The sequence below is a fragment of the Nicotiana tabacum genome, chromosome 19 (assembly GCF_000715075.1).
Source record: "Nicotiana tabacum cultivar K326 chromosome 19, ASM71507v2, whole genome shotgun sequence".
NCBI lineage: Eukaryota > Viridiplantae > Streptophyta > Magnoliopsida > Solanales > Solanaceae > Nicotiana > Nicotiana tabacum.
Window position 1 is genome coordinate 67,993,484 of NC_134098.1, and position 17,764 is coordinate 68,011,247.

Genomic DNA, 17,764 nt, shown 5'->3' on the forward strand with positions numbered 1-17,764 from the left:
ACGTTAATAGCCGGCTCCTCAACAAATTAGTGATGCACATAAACTCAGTTGCAACGTGATTCGTCAAAGAACCAGAGCTGACTGGCAAATTGGCAATGCTTCTATTCTCTATAAAAGAGATGTATACGCCATGTTGCCTGTAAATAGAGGCAAATCTAGAGCAAATTTTGGGGTTCAACTAAAACCACTATCTTCTGCTCGAATCACTTATACAAATATTTAAAAAAAATAAAAAATGTAAAGATATGACAGATCATATCCATTCTGAACCCATTTAACTTTAAATCTTGAATTCAACTCTACCCGCAAAAACTTCAAAGCAGGGTGGATGTTCCTTCCAATATGTACTTAGCATCAGGTGCATGCTTTCTGATTACAGCAAGGTCATCAGTCGCGGCACGATGCATTTGAGCTCCCAGGCCCCCCACATTATTATGAAGTAGGACTCTGTTCAGAATTTTTTGCCAACTTTGCTTGGGTAAGCCTGTCTACGATAGCAGGTTCCAAAGGAATGGGATCAAGACAGCGTTCAGCAGCAGCAACAATCACCTGTTCAGCAAGAAACACCCTTTATCATTTGTTGCTAGATAAAAACGGTTGGAGCATGCTACTTCCAGTATATGCAGTGACAAGCAACTGGATGATTTATACTACAATTTACAAAGTCAAATATACGGGGGGGGAGAGGTCGGGAAGGGAGCTAGGATGGGATGGTCACTAAAGAAGGCAAAACAGGTACAAGTCATTGACAGAGTAGCTGTTAAGTATTAGGAGATTCCGTCTTTACCTCATCAAGCAAAAAATCAACTGCAGCTTCATCTTCAGCAGTATCCTTAAGAGTGGTCTTAAGAAAATGAATGTCCAACTGAATTTGTTGAAATCCACTTCGGTTAAAAGTCTGAAGTCGGACAAATTCTTGTAAACTCTTCAAGAAAAGTTTTATAATAGTAGTTATGACGGATTCCTGCACATGACGTGATCCTTATTTCATTGATTTCCAAAATTAGTGCAGGTTTTTGAGTTAGAAACACTAGAACCAAACCTGTGTGTGTTCAACTTTAGTAAAAATTTCCATCTTCTGCTTGAACAATTTTGCTAAATGGGACTCAAGAAGCTGACTCCTGGCCTTTTGGGTATTTGAACGTACCAATTTATCATCTCTCAATGGATTACTACGAGAAGATGTATTACTCCCGTTGCTGTCTGTACGCCGATGCTTACGGTGGAGCCCTTCAGGCAATATTTGCTTTACTTCATTAAGGATTGTATCCAGCTGGAAATGAGATCAAACAGGAAAAAGGTTAAGTTTTCAACTAAACTATTGTCATATTGACTATTATTGGAGAAGAAACTATAGTGTATGTCAAATAAGTTAAAAGGTGCTACTTTTCACTCCTCTGTGCTTCAATATCCTATTACAAAAACCTGATCTTGGAACAGGAAGAGAAGACGAAACGCGCAGAACTTACCTCTTGGAGAAGCAGATCAATGAACATATGAACTTCCCTGGGCTCTTTATGCTATACAAAGAGGGAATAGAAATAGGAAGGTAGGGCAAAAATTAGCACAAGCCATCATCGTAATGCGCTTACAAGTGATTAGTGCTAGCTGACCATGTCTGCTTACCTTAACCCAATTGGGGGTTATAAACCTCTTCTTCAACAGAATCAGTATCTTCCGTGTTTTCAAGCTTATATACTGAAACAGGAGATTGAAATAGAATTAAAACTCAGTTTTTTTTTAATTAAACTCTAATTAAATTCAAATTTATAAATTAAAAAAAAAAGATTAAACTCTATTAGCTATCTACCAACGAAGGAAATAAAACAAATATCACAAGCTTCATTTTCCTTAATATGAATAACATAATTCATAAGAAAAATTTAGCATCGTATGCTCAATGATTCAGATGCTCCAATTTTCACAATAAAATGGAGAATAGCAATTTAAATGGAAATGACTGACAAAGTTTGCAGGCTAGACATAAAATTGATTCCCAGAAAAAAATTTATAAATCCGAAACAAAAAAAATATTGTTTTTGTGATTAATCCAATGAAATAAGAATAACGGTTTTGCAACTTATCAGAAAAACAAAAACAAAGGAAATGCTGTTTTTGTATACTGCAATAACCTCTCCGTCCCAATAAAAGACTGGCAGTTTTCCTTTTATATGGCATAAGTTTATCATCGAAGGCCTAAATGGGTATCAAAGCTACTAAATACAAGCATGAAAACAGCAAAGACTAGACATGGTAAACTTCCTCTATAGATCAAATAAATTAATCCATACACCTCTGGCAAAGTCAACCAGTAAAACAAATAACAGTGAGATGTTTGTAGAAGTACGAAAATGTTCAGAATTCAGATACATACATGCTGCAAGAGTTCTTCACCAGCTGATTGAAAGATACGACAAATTTCTGCAGGAACAAAAGCTGGACCATTGTCATGGCCCCGATACCCACTGCCAGAAAAAGGAGATATTTCCTGAAAATTTGAAAAATTCAAAAAGCTCATTTAGATGGGGCAGATAAGGGAACTATACTGAGGCAATGATTAGACAACTCCTTGCCTCACTAATTCTGGTAATGGCATTTTGCTCAATAAAAACAGAGAGTTGAGCCAGCAAAAGAACAAGCCCAGGAAGTACTTTATCACCCTGCATTCCCTCCCAAAAGATAAGGTCCTGATTAGCTGAATATTTCTTTCGCGAAAGCACGAGAAATTGATCACTAAGCTTCCTGAAGAATTCCTGAAATCCTTCTTGCACCCAATCAATGATCAAGTCTGTCAACGCTGATAGCACTTCCAAGTTCTCATCAAGAAGTCGACGGAAATCCTGTTATATGAAAAATCAAAGTAAAAGTACAATAAAATACACAATTGACTGGAAATCTAGAAGCTGCACTCTGATAGAGTGTATCTGAAATCAAGGTGCTAGTTTTACCCATTTCTACTTTCTGATCTTATAGCTTTTTTCAAAAAAAATAAAAATCGGAGGTATGCTCAGTAATTTTCGCAACAAGTCTTTTGTTCAGTTGAGTCACCTTCCTGACAATTTTGGCATAATAAAAACTGTTTGTCTGTTACTTGAGATCAAACTTAGAATGACCCTTTATAACAGCAAAGACCGAAGTAGGTCAGTAGTTATAGCGGCAGAAAATTTTAATGCACCCTCATTTCATGTAGTAACATAACTTCATCAGTAAAAGACTTTGGTTCACAGTACTCCACTATTCAAGAAGCTCTAGATGCATATCACAGAATAATCCACGTGAAAAAGAACTCACTCGGTGTTACTGGTACATGATTCTTACCTATACCTTGTAAATAAAAATCAGTTTAGTTCCCAAGGGATTCACCAACACTTTAGCTCCATTCACAGGTTTGGCGGAAATCCTCTTTGATCTATCAATTCCACATGTTTTCTACAATTCTTACTTAAACCATTCTCTGGGTAGAATCAAATGGTGAAAGAAAAGAAATATGGAGGCTAGGGAACGAAACCAATCATCAGAAACCAACTACTTTAAGAACCAGTCCCACTGAAAACTAAAAGGTCAGCAGCTTTGATCTTTGAACCAACTTATGAATTTTTTGATACAGAGATTCACGATAACTTCTTAATTCATATAAAGCCACAGAACTACTTTTTACCAGTAAGGCATCCATGCTGCCTTGAACTAATGCATTTTTGCTGATCTCAAGGGCAGCCTGCAAAGGATACTCTTCTTCAATTACACCCTTTTGATTATCATGGACTTTTACAAGAGTACCTGCCAATTTAAAAGAAAGTAAAGCGACAGTCAAACTCGGACTAATTTAGAGCTCATGTCAAATAAGTGGTTTCGTATTAAAGGTCATTTTCTTTGATAGAACTTATTTACCATCTAAGGGCAGTTAAGATTTTGGAATAACCCAAATAATATAAAAAAAAGGAAGAAAAAGATAGTCATAAATTGTGCATTAAGTTCTGAATCTGAGACGATACAACATATAAGATGGACCTCAGACTTTTTTTGAAGAATATTCAACAGTTTTTATCCTCTGAAAGACTTATGATAATCTATTATTTTTAGTTATCTTCTTAATAAACTTTGCTAAATCACATCACGATTCACAAGATTCAATATAGGACAGAGTAGCTATCTAAGAAGAAATAATGAGGTTCTGGATTACTTTGTGCAAATTAATAGTTTTCCATTTTACACATCCTTCTTAAAGATGCCGGTATAACTCTTAAACCTAAAACCTAACATATTTAGTATGAGTCAAGTTTTAGATTTTTTATCCAGCAGTGCCAGTTTAAAAAGATATACCTGAAATATCTAGCAGAAGATGACCAAATCTGCAAGCAAAATATTGTTTGATAGCAACATGAGCAGCCTGAAACCACACAGGGGTTATCAGATATACCAAACCCATTACTGTAACAACAGACCCAGCCGAACAAGATGAATCTATAACGTTCATTTCTATTATAAGCAACCTCAAATGTAAAATCACGCAGACCAGCCTCTGGCAGCACTTCATCCATCAGAAGCACATTTGTCCAAATTACCCCTGAGGAAAAATATGTGTAAAAGAACAATTTGCATCAATTAGCAGTCACTACGTGCATAAGTGGTGTCTACAAAGAGCCAGTGCGATCAAAGACAAAGGTAGAAAAGCGAGGTGTAGAAGGTTTTGAGTGCAAAGCTTAAATAAAGCACAGTCAGTGAATAAAGGTCCAGAATAAAGAAAAACTAATAGTTATACACACACACGCATGTCACTCAATAACCATGCGAACAAACAACAATTATAAGGGTAGAAGAACTGGAAGACTGTAATTAAGAGAAATAAATGAAGTTAAAAACCGAGTCAATCAAATTCGGAAACCACCTTAAATTTCTGATGTAAATGCAAAGATGCATTCTGATTCAGATTATTTTTTAGGGGGACAAATAAAGATTTGTGGACTGATTTTCTTGTACTAAATTTTTTATTACATATACCTTATTTAGTAATTACAATCATATTCATCCACAATGTTCTTAATCAATCAAGAACTCGCTTTCTTGGCTATATTTATAGTTTAGTGTTGCCTTTTCATGAACATGAGCCTGATAAAACTTTGACCTTTCAAAAAAAGTAGCCGTTGACAGGGTTTGCTGAGGCGCACCCTGTAACACCTTGGCATCTTTGCTGAACACCACCTAAGCTAAGGCAAGACCCTATCTTGCATTGCACCACACTTTGGGGTGCAAGCACACCTTCGACAAAACTGAATAGCTAGGTTACAGTAGCATTTCACTAGAATTTTTTTTTGTGACAGTTGAAAAGCTAAATACTTGCATAAGACAAAACCGACTAAAAGAATCAAGAGTTAATTGAGGCTTAAATGATCCTCAAAATCAAGTGAGAAACACAGAAAGTATCAACTAAAAAGGATAATCACAAACTCTTCAAAATATGAGTGTGTGTCCCTCTTGGTATTAGCTTCTCTTATTGTCCTTCTGCATTAGCATATGATAATATTTCCAATCCCAACAACCAAACCCCAGGTAATTTCACACATGGTCACTAAGTTTTACCTGTTGTATCAGTAAAGTCACAAAAAATACTTCAGTAAATTGTATTTTCTGCGCAACTAACACATAGTTCAGTGACTTTAATGAGACAAAAATTAGTTTGTGACTTTACTGATACAACATATAAAGTTTAGTGACCATGCATGAAATTAACCAAGAAAAAGAAGACAATATCCTCCCTAGAGACATTGTGTTTCAGCCATGTATGGATCAACATTTCCAGAAGAGCTCTTGAGCACAAAGCTTGCATAAACATCATTCTCCTTCTGAGATGACAAGTGGACAGGACTTTGCCTAAGATAGAACAATAATAACAAGTACACGTCAAATAGGACTGAGCTGCCTTGCAAGTTGGAAGATCATAAGATGGCCTGTAAGGCAGTATCATTTATGGTAATATGAGAAAAGCAACAACGGTTCGTTTTTTGACAAAAAGCAAAGAAGGATATCGAGAATTTAAAACCTTCAGCCTGCTGTCCTATATGGCTAAACCTAACCAAGCATAGAGCGAGTTGAAATGATGTGTTTTTCTCAAGTGCTACATAAATAGCAGATGGCAAATGGTGAAAGATAATGATGGCTATGAATCCCTGGAGAAAGGCGGAAGAGAAGCATCTAACATGGAAAACAAAGTAAAGACCAACACTAAATGTGACGATGAAGTAATGGCGACTGGAACTTACGCAACATGGTGACAAGGTCTGCTGAAGCGAGCTGCTTCTTGATGTGCTGTTGTGTGGCTTCAAGTGCCTAAAGTTTTCAACAGAGTTGCTCTGTTATACTGTTCAGATATAGAAATTTATGCACAAACAATATCCAGAAAGCAAGATCAATTTCAGCCACGAAGCAAAGTGGAGGAAAAGAGAAGTGCACCCATACTTTGTAGCTAAGTTTTTTGCAAGTCTAAAGAGCTGTTGTTCGGAATTAGGGAAAATAACTCGATAAGCGCGGACAGCCTCAGCAAATTCACGAATGGAAGCCTAAAGTTGTAAAGAGGACAATTTATCAAGTACAGTACGAGAACTGGAAAGGAGAAAAATAAGTGATACTCCAAAGGTTTCTGGCAGAAGCATATTTAAGCTACCATATCTGTTTTCTTTGGTATTGACACACGCTGAAAGAAACATAACATTTCTTTTTTTGAGCGGAAATATGTGATAGCGGCATGAGCAGATGCCGTCTCTCTCAGTGACGTGTATTCTCTTTCATACAAATGTGACGGTCATGCCAGATGAAGTTTATTAATTGTTTATAGATGTTAGAAGTTCTCTTTTAAGTACTAAACGCACTCTTTATCTTACATTCCTTCTCTTTTTCTTTTGATAGGTTTAAAGTGGAAAAATTCCAAGAATATTAGTTATATTGCTTTGACATACCTCATGAGCACAAGAAGAAGGCGATAACGGAATCCCACCAAGGTCTGATGAAGAATGTCTTATTTCCTTAGATTCTAGATGGAGATCCACAAGGAACTCTTCTAACTTTCCAAAGAGTTGCACCTTCAAATTATTAACCTGCAACATAGACATATAATTCCAAAGGCAAAGTCACAACAACAAGACGTTTGAACTTCCAATCCACTTTATTGCACTGCACGTTTGAAGATTATAGGATAGCAGAGTTGTTAAATCTAGAGGGATGCACTTAATTTTATGGCCCTCAATCTTTATATTTACACAAACTTGGATAGTTATTCTCAAGCTGTCCCCACTAGCTTGAAGACCGAACCTGGGCGAGTTTACTCTTCTTTTTATTTCTCCCTTTTACCATTGGAGTATTTATATTTATCAGAAGCCTGCAACATGTTCCATGTTATGAGACCGGCATACAAAATGGTTGTGTTTTCCCTGATCTCAAGTCTCTAACCATAGTAATAGGCCTCAAAATAAATTGAGAAGTTCTGATATGTCCTTTACTATTATTTGAGACATTCTTCACATTCTCCAACCTTTACTTGGAAAAGACAAAACAAAAAAAGAAATGCAGTCATTTGTGGTATATTACACAAAGAAAGCATATTCTAATTTTTTAGGTGTTGAAGACTGAAGGGGAGCATAGGTGCAACAGCAAGAGTAGTCACAGTGTGACCAAAAGGTGACAGGTTCAAGCTGTGGCAACAACCTCTTGCCGAAATTCTAGATTGTTAGGTAAAGTTGCGCACAATAGACCCAATATGATATGGCCCTTCCCGGGATCCCATGCTACCGGAGCTAAGTGCATCACGCTACCCCTTTGAGGTGTCGAAGAGTGGTTAATCAATACTTTTAGGCTGGCTTCTCTAATTTATTACTGCCACAATAAATAACGGTAAAATGTTGACGCCACTACCCTCTGAATATCAGGGTGGTTAATCACCCTCTGAATATTGTGGTTAATCATCCACAATTAATTACTGGATGAGGCATGACACAGACCCAAAAATTTATTTGTCGATACTGTAAAATGCTTGTGAATGTCATAATCAAAGAAATTAAATTTTCGAAAAGGTAAAGTGACTGTGACACAAAATGGGAATGAGGGAACTTTGTAGTTACAAATTTTGCTTCTACGGAAAGAGATGGAGATTCTTATGAAAAATCAAAGAATTCATCTCAAATTAGTTCAAGACCAAAGTGAACCATGCACCAGAAGACAAGAAGTAGATGGACACGGCAGGAAAAGGAGGAGGCGTGATACAGACCGGAAAATCTAATTGCTTAAGGAGCATAACAGCCTCTGCCCTGGCTTGTATGGATTCGGAATCCGAGAATACCTTGCCCTGAAAAGCAAACAAAAAGTAATATGCATCATGAAGTCCAACTGTTTTTTCTTAACAGTAAAACCAAATAAGCAGGGTATATGTCCAGAAAATTGCTTTTCCTACTTTATGTTTACCCTATGCTCCTTCAAAAGTAGTCGCAGGGATCTACTTGGTGCATGGGAATTATACAAACACTACAACTACCTCCACCGAATAAACTGGCCACTCCCAGCCAAGAAATTGGATCACTTACAGACCTGCAAGGCTTTAATAATGATAGCGATTGCTTCTTCTGAGGCTCGTTTGCAGTCCTGGAATGAAGAGTTCCCATAAGCCTAGTACAAATAAGTAACATCAGCAAAACTAAGATTTTTAAATGCAATGATATCATGAAAAGGATAAAGATGTGGACCCAAGGATCACTGCAAACCTTGAAAATGGGCATGGCTCCTGTATAGTATTTTACTGCATCAGCATAGGCTTCTGATTTGATGCACTTCGCTAACCTAGCAGGTAGATCGTATATGAACTGCTCTTTTCCAAAAAAGAGGAAATCTGTGTCACTCAGTCATGGCCAGACTAATACTTACATTATAGCAGCATAAACATAAAACTGAAATTTATCTATCTCACCAAAGAAAGTGATATGATGAGACTGAATCAAAAGTCTATTCTGCTGCCAAATAATAATGCACTCTCTCCATCCCAATTTATATGACATTCTTTAAATTTTGGGATGCCACAACACATTTGACACCATACTATTTCTATACACCTTTCACAACTAATAAGAATTCAAGTACATTTCACTATACAAATGTTAATTGTGATATGATAATTTCTCTCAAACTTATTGTTTCTTCCATTGTACTAATACTAATAGAATAACTAAGTGAATTTAACATCTTATACTCCCCGGACCCCGCACATAGCGGGAGCTTAGTGCACCGGGCTGCCCTTTATACTCCGGTCAAATAGAGTCATATAAAATAAGATCCGAGAGAGTATTTTGTATTTCCATTAACATCAGGTATAGTTTACAACTTCGTCAATCTTTTCATTGGCAATCACCTTCTCATGCCCGTCATACAATCATGTCATCACATAGAATGAACAATTAACCAGCTCCAAAGATCAGGCGGTAAATATGAAATGGCTGACTATTTTGTTCCACTTTTCATCAGGGTACGAAATGGCTTATTCCTTTGTTCTTCAATTAATATCTTAATCTAATTACAATGTTAAGAAAAATGGACTTTGAGCCTAACTCAACTCCAAAAGCTAGTTCATGGGGTGAGAATTGTTCAAGACCATATAAGGAGCACATTTCCTCAACTAATGTGGGAACACCCCCCCCCCCCACCCACCCACCCATGCGGCATGCACAGGTCTGGACAACTGGAATTTAGGGAAATTTTCCATACAATCGGTGCGGGTACGATCCCCCCCCCAATATGCGGCATGCCCAAGTCTGGACAAGTGGAACATAGAAAAATCTTCCATACAATCAGGGTGCGTACGATTCTCGCCACCCCTTCCCCCTTCCCCTTCCCTATCCCCTATGTAATGAAAAATATTATTTAAAAAAATGTGAGCCCAACATTGGGAAACACAACAATGTAGATGGGTTGGCTCTAATACCACGTTAAAAAGATGGGCTTGGTCTAACTCAACTGACAAGCTAGCTCATGGAGTGAGGAATTGAGGATTGTCCATGAGCATACGAGAAGACAACATTCAATTCTTTCAACCAATGTGGGACACTAACATACAGATTCGCTGCCAATCACCATCATGCCCTTACTTTAATCATAAACATCCGATAATTAACCAGCTCGTAAATCAGGAGGGTAGAAATCGAAATGGCTTCTTCTTTTTTCCATATTCAGAAAGAGCAAGATTCATTTAGTTCTGAAGAGTGCTATATGAACACCCCTAGAGATGCATCAAATCAAATCTTCAAGCTTAATACCTCACTTTAGTACCTGAACTTTTCGTAGAAGATTGCGGGTCCGATGCAATTTCTCAATGTGTTCTCTCTTCTCAAAAAGAGAAGTATTAACCCCATCACTTCTAGATTGAACGGACATTATCTGCAAACAATTGAAAGAAATCTAATACTTCACACACAATTCCTTTTCATCTTTTATTTCCTGGGTCAAAAGTAAAACCAAATAAAGCAAATAATTCTTTGGACGATTAAAAGAAAGGAAAGAAAGAAAATAAAAACCTTTTCAAGCAGCTGTTCCATATTTGTTTCCATGCCAACAATATTGTTATTCATCCTGAAAAGCAATCATTAAATAACTTCTGCACCAACATGCCAAAAGAGAATACAAAAAATAAAACCCTGCCAATCGTGATATCAACATCCGATCTGAGGATAGCATAACAACGCAAGAAACTGACGAAGCTACTTATTTCTTCTCAATTATTCAGGAACCATGGCACAGCCGATAATGTCATAAAAAGCTCGACGCACTAAGTTAGAATTCAGCTGCAATTGTACCCAAGTATCTGCCACTAACATGATGAAATAGCTCACATCTTAAAGCTACTTCCAAAGAAAAGGTTTACCTTTTAATAGCGTCTGTGGCACTTACAAACTTGTTGTAATTTTCATATACCAACATCTGCAGGTCAGTATCAAGATTCTTAATCTCAGCAGCCATTTCAACATGCCTCTGAAGCAAACCTTCCAAATTGGACTTCTGCACCTATATATGCAGAAAAATCACATTATCTAGTCAATCATCCTTTCAAGGACGATGGTATCATTAAGAGAATAGCTAACTCCTGGACAAAGAAAAAGACTAGTGACAATCTCTCTGATAAAATATAGCATAAGCATTTCATATGTTACGCCGGAAGTCTTTCAGAAGAGCACATTAAGTTAAGGAAAATAATCATGCTCTCACATAAAGTTTTATGTCATTTCTTTAAAGAGTTACAACAGTTTTATTTCCAAACATATATTTTACATTCTCTTTCTTTTCTTTTCCTTTTTTCTTTTTCCTTTTTTCTTTTTTGGATAAGGTTACATGTATGCTACACTTAGATGCAGATAGGTACATTGAAAGACTTCTTGTGAATCGTAATAAAGGGATTAAACATTGGCTCATAACATGGTCGCATAGTAGTACAGGGAACTATACCATAGTGATTAGGGTCAGTACAAACCACCTTTCACATTACTCCTTCCATTCAAATTTATATGGCACTCATTCATTTTGGCAGATTAGTACAACTAAAGGCATACTGTGAATCGCGATAAATGGACTCGACATGAGATCATAACATGCTCACAAAGTAGTACGGAGAACTCTAACCCTGCTATTACAAAAAGGGGATACATACTACCTAAAATGGGTCACCATAAACCACCTCTCGTAGTACTTACTCCGTTCCTATTTGTATGACACCCTTCCATTTCAGAAGCCTGGTGCATCGAAAGAAAGACGTATTGTGAATCATAATATAGTGGACTCTACATGGGATCATAAACATAGTAGTATAGGGAATTATACCATTGTGATTACACAAATAGAATACAGACAATGGAGAAATGTGTCACCATAAAAAAAACATCTCTCATATTACTCCCTCCATTAAAATTTATATATCACTCTTCCAGTTTGGGATGTTCTTAGATATTCTATATTAATAGGGGTAATATATTCTTTTACTTTAATATTTTCATCCATTACCACTAACATAATGCATACGTCAAGTTACAATCTTAAACTCATTAACAATCATATAAAATGGAACGTACAGAGTATTATTGGGAAAAACAATGCGAAGGATGAGAGACATACAAGAAGGTTCATGTATTGATCGGCGTCGAATGGGGTGGTGTTGATGGTATCCAATGTAGCGAATCGGGACGTAGCTTTGGGCGACATTGAATTAGAATTAGGATGATCAGGAGAATAGAAGCTTGATAACAGGTCTCTCATTCTCTTTGATTTATCGTCCAGCGGCACATCGTCTTCCCCCATTTTTTCTTTCAAATCTTTCAGAATTTGACAGTGAATTCTTTCAAACGCTATGGCAGTGTTCTTCGTCTGCTAACTAATTCGACTGAGAACTCCCTGTGAATTGATGCTAAATCTGATCATTGTGATCCGATTGCATGTTTATAGCCTGTTTGGCCAAGGAAGCCAAAAGTGATTATGTTTTTTAATTTAACAATTGCTTATTTTACAGAGTTAGGTATTTGTCCAAGCTTGTAAAAAAAATATTTTAATGGCATAATAATGTGCTTTCAGAAGTTAAAAAAGTAAAATAAGATATTAATCAAGTACAAATTATTATTCTCCAAAACTATTTTTTTCAAAATAAGTGTATTTTGGAGCTTGCCGAAGCACGCTATTTAGTTTTGTTTTCAAAATAGTAGTATATAAACTTAAAATTTGAAGTTGTGGAATTTTAATATTCTTATTTTTGTTTTGAACTTTGAAATAAAACATTGTTATTTTTTTCAAAAAAATTGACAAAAAATGCATGAAATAATTCTTTAATTATTCCTTGTGTCCACGTGTATTTTGAGAGTTGTTCTTTAATTTAGTTTCAGTTAAAGAGAAGAAACTTAAAATGAGTATTTTGTTTTTCTTTAATTTGATTTTTTACATTTAAAAAAATCAACCCTTACCAAATTGTTTGTTAAACATATAAATCAAATCAAACTAAACATAAAATATATTTACATGTTTCAATTTTTGTAGGTTACACATTTTTCTTTCCTGTCTTTTCTATTCTTCTAAGTATATAACTCACTCCATACTCCGTGGTACTATTTTTTTTAGCTAGAGAGAGAATCTCTCACCTCCCTCTATAATATCTATTATGGATACAAACACCGCCAATTATCCCACCGGAACCACCAGATAAAATTAACCAAATGGACGTGCAAGAAACCACAATGCACTCCTACAAAGAAATGTTACTAGATAAATAAGCAACAAGCCAAGCCGAGTATTATGAAGAGGAACTCCCCTCAAACAGTAAAGATGATAGGGGCAAAGTAGTTGATGGTCCAATAGCCTTATCCCAGGAAGACAAGAAACGTCTATACCATCCATGGCGATTTTCAGTAATCATAAAGGTCGTTGGTCATAGAATGTCCCACTATTACTTCCGATCTAAGCTATCTCACCTCTGAAAACCTTCTGAACAGTTAATCTTGATTGATTTAGGTTGGGACTTCTTCATAGTCAAGATTAGTTTAGAGGAAAACACGGCTAAGGCACTACACCTGGGTCCATGGTTTATCTCTGAGAACTTCCTATTAGTACGTAAATGGGAACCAAAATTCGTTCCACAGGAAGCTACACTATTTTCCACTGCCACATGGATTCGCCTACTACAGTTGCCAATAGAATTCTATGATAAAGAAATTCTGGAAAAGGTAGGTCGAAATCTTGGCAAATTACTTAAAATTGATACTTGCACATCCTCCACTCTAAAGTGAGGTATGCCCGCATATGTATACAGGTTCCACTTGAAATTTCGGTGGAAATATTAGTCATTACCAGAGACTACAAACAGGCAGTGATCTATGAAAGGGAATGAACCTTGTGCAAAAGTTGTGACAAAATTGGCCACACCTTTAAATCTTACAATTACACGCAAGAAAGGAAAACACCATCACAATAAGTCCAAAAATGCTCTGAAACGCGTAGTCCTAAAGAAGATAAGGACGAATGGATGACGGTAACCTTCCCACGAAGAAGGAAACCAAATAAAAAACCCATGTAGGCACAAAGTAGTGAAGCAGAAATTGCAAACCATCCTGAATAAAAATCACAAAAGATACACGTAAAAATGTTCGATGCAAATTCTGGTAAGTTTCTGGAAACTCAAACTTTTCAATATAATTCTAAAATTAATAATCGGCTCAATAATCTGAATAACAAACAAAAACCCATTTCTTAAACTCCGATAGTCCAATCCACAAGGTCTCATCCAAGTCAAACGCAAAAAGAAAAACAGGACCGGAGTCTGAAGAGGCGGCCATGGATACAACTAATCGACCCGCCCAAGTTGTACACAATGAGGGCCCCATCACTAACCCAAAATCAGGTATTGACCTGACAAGCAAAATTGGATTGGGCCACCACCTCCCAACCAAATCCACTACTTGAACCATACCTAATCGGAGTTTACGAGCCCAAATGATTCTACCTATCCCAATACATACACGCCCCCAACTCATCCCCTAACAGAGATCTCTACATAATCATCTTCACCACAATTCATGGATACTCAAGTGCCTCACTTGAGAAATCACTCAAACTCAAGTGACATGACACCTTTCGTCCACTCAAACAGATTCACAATTAATTACAAATCCACGGTATTAGATGCAAATACCAACGCTCAATTTGCTGAATCTGATTTGACTTGTAACTCCAATTACCCATTATGTACCAAACGCCTAACCTAATCCTTAATTTTACCTAAAGAGGTAAGGCCAGGAAGCACAAAAATGAAAAACTCCCAAAAATCACCCACCATCATGACCTACATCCCATTGCCGCTAGACCACACACCGACATCGTGGCAGGAAGTGGCACTATAGGGTCAGGGACTTGCCTATAATTTCACTATAAGGAACCAGTAGGTGACCCTAATCGTCCAAAACCCTGCGCACCTAGCAAGGGTAACAGTGGAGGCCCTGAAAAGGGCCTTGGTAGCCTTTGGCCCAAACCTCTGGCAATTGATAACCCTCAGTGGCAGCATGCATCCCAACCTAGATCCCCCATTGATCAACAACTTCATCTCTTAACAATCGATTACCTTCTTCGCAGACCCAATAGCGGAAGACCCAACGACGACTCTATAATTTGTGACTATTCAACCATCATCCCAAGAAATTTCATCGTTTTCGACTCCAACAGGGAAAAGTAAGCACCACCGCTAGGGAACATAACAAAAGAGATCAACAGAGCGCTGTAAATTGATCACGCCCAACTATGTCTTATAAAAAGGACTAAGCGATCGTTGCGAATATGTTCCGGCTAGTAAGTCCAGAGTCGAATCCCACAGGAAATTAACCTATCAAACACAACTACTAGACTCGCACAAATTCACACAATCAATCTTCAGAAATATTTAAGTAACAGATTGGGTTTTATTAACTAAATATTATGTAATGAAAATGTAATAATTAACAACTAACTACGAACGAGTTGTAAACAAGAATTGAAATGATTTAAGGTTGTGATTTCCCCTATTGTCGGAATCTTTTCCGCTACGTTTTCTACAAATTTGCCTAACTGTCGTCTTCTCTATCGACCATGAGCACTCTAACTATCGTAACTCTTTCCAGAGTAATTACCACAATTTACTAGGTATATTCTCCCGAATTACGCTAGCTGGCATTAAGTACAGCTCACTCAGATCGCATCAAGGTTTCGTTATCCCTAAACACACTTTTAAATATTTGTATTGATCCCTCATATACGTTTAGGAGTAATGTTGTTCAACAAATACCTAAATATGCACTCTCTCCCGAGTAATACATACTAAATAGGCACAGCTAATTGAGGGCCCTTCAATCAACCACAAGAATAATATAGTTGAACAAATAGAGAAAATACTGCGGCAAATTTATATTAACGTAATAAGAAAATCATCCTTCAATAGGTTCCATCAAAACCCTAGATTAGGAAGTTAGATACTCATACTGATAGTAACAATATCCCAAATATTCTGCATAATTAAAATACAGAGTAAAGATGAAAAGATGTAGAAATGATGATTCTAACTCCCAAGGAGTGATTCCACCAGCTCTTCTTGCCTCTGGCTACAAAAAACGTCCTCCAAGTGGTGTTTTTAGGTCTATTTATATGTGTAGAAGAAACCCTAAACGTGTGGGCCGAGTCCTAGTCAAATCCGGAACGAATTAAGTCTTCAAAACTCGGATTGGACTTGGCCTCAAGCCTGGCATCGCTAGCCTAACGCCTGGAATTTGTCTGGCCTCGCCAGGCTAAAGCCTGGCCTTTGGCTGGCCTCACCAAGTCTCTCATTTTCACTGTTCTCGAGCATACTTTTAACGTTTAAGTATCCCTTTTGCTCTACTTTCATCTCCAATTCACCTACACATAAAATATACCTCATTATGCACAAATAAAGTGTAATTTATCATTAAAGCATATAAAATGCAAGGCACATAATGTACGAAACTATGGAATTATAGCCACACATCAATACCCCACACTTAAACATTGCTCGTCCTCGAGCAATCAAACTATACTTATAGATACGACTTTTTTAAGCAATTCTCCTAACTCATTACACCAAGAATTTTTAAAATAGTTTAAGCACACAAGTGTGACATCCTCGCTTCAAGATTCGACTCACAAATACCATGCCTTATTCACAATTCACTTACTTACTCTAACATGGATGTCAACAACATTACCTTTCCTTTATGAATCATGTGCCCTCACCCAATCAAATAGCTTAGTTCCACACACCATGAATTTTAAGAACATAGGAACTCAAGATAGACAAAATTCACTCGCTCTCAGAAATAACATTCATATGCCACAAATGATGCACCATAGGCTTGCCCGTAGTGTAATACTCTACTAATTGAGTTCATTTAGTCTAAGATCAAATAGGACTTTCATTGGTTGTAATGTAGGCTGCGGGTCGGGTAGGATACATTTGGATATGAGTGACTACACCTCCCTTAAGCACTTTAATAAATATACTTTAACACACATCCCATACTTATGCCCAACCAAACATTCCACCTTCACTTCAATTTATATTACCCTATATTTCTTTAAGCATAATTACAATAAGAGTCGCTACTTATCAAAGAATATTCTTTTTCCCAGCAATACAACTATTTTTTTTTCAATTCAAGCGGCTCTTACTTTTTCAAAACAATTCACCTTTCTCCTTATTTCATTAGTTTCACTCAAAAACCAAATTAACCACCCCATACTTTAACTTTTACAAAGTTCATAACAATTCAAGTGCTCATTAGAGGTGAAAAGGTTCAAATAGATGGTTAATTCAAACAATTGGGTAAGGCTTGTAGTGTGGTTGCCAAAGAAATATGATTACAGGCTCAAAGGTGTTAACTACGTTACATAACTTTTAGGCGGGTAAACTATATATATCTGGCTTAACAAAGAAATGCCTATATCACTTCTCAGACTGAACAAGACTACTATTTCGCTTTGCACACACACAGGGCAAGTTCTAGACATCAAATGCAATGCAGAGAATACATACAAAACTCACACACGCATGGCGCATAACTCACTCATGATTGGTTTCATATCGACACTCCAGTCAAAGCAGTTAAGCAAAATTAGGAATCTATGATTTAAGGTACTTATGTGAGAGTAAAAAACCGAGCCTAAGCGTCACAACTATAGTACTAACTATTTTTAAGGCATAACAAAGCTAAGAGATATTGCTACAATT

The 17,764-nt window shown here is 36.8% G+C and overlaps 1 protein-coding gene across 3 annotated transcripts; it reads right to left on the bottom strand.

Annotated features, from left to right (window-relative positions):
- Nucleotides 1-78: 78 nt before the first annotated feature.
- On the bottom strand, nt 79-12,491 carry LOC107774667 (vacuolar protein sorting-associated protein 51 homolog). Of its 3 annotated transcripts, none has more exons than XM_075237899.1 (19): nt 12,133-12,491; nt 10,892-11,031; nt 10,545-10,599; nt 10,300-10,407; nt 8,745-8,843; nt 8,572-8,625; nt 8,255-8,332; nt 6,951-7,088; nt 6,258-6,324; nt 4,491-4,564; nt 4,321-4,387; nt 3,659-3,777; nt 2,574-2,840; nt 2,375-2,488; nt 1,627-1,698; nt 1,470-1,520; nt 1,043-1,273; nt 788-964; nt 79-549 (listed from the first exon to the last, which is right to left on the bottom strand). In XM_075237899.1, exons 1-19 carry the CDS (start codon nt 12,313-12,315, stop codon nt 433-435), a joined length of 2,211 nt encoding a protein of 736 aa, XP_075094000.1. In that variant the 5' UTR covers nt 12,316-12,491; the 3' UTR covers nt 79-432. The 3 variants fall into 3 exon arrangements, with proteins under 3 accessions (XP_075094000.1, XP_075093999.1, XP_075094001.1); XM_075237898.1 differs by having other exon boundaries at nt 8,572-8,649; nt 12,133-12,490; XM_075237900.1 differs by lacking the exon at nt 12,133-12,491 and having other exon boundaries at nt 8,572-8,649; nt 8,745-8,820; nt 10,892-10,977.
- Nucleotides 12,492-17,764: the final 5,273 nt, after the last annotated feature.

What these genes read in the sequence shown, in the direction of transcription:
- LOC107774667 (XM_075237898.1), bottom strand. Translation starts at nt 12,315, where the DNA reads ATGGGGGAAGACGATGTGCCGCTGGACGATAAATCAAAGAGAATGAGA. An exon ending in GAGCCATGCCCATTTTCAAG is followed by an intron (nt 8,650 to 8,744) that starts GTTTGCAGTGAT and finishes TATTTGTACTAG; the next exon opens with GCTTATGGGAACTCTTCATT. An exon ending in TTGATTTTTTGCTTGATGAG is followed by an intron (nt 550 to 787) that starts GTAAAGACGGAA and finishes CTTGCTGAACAG; the next exon opens with GTGATTGTTGCTGCTGCTGA.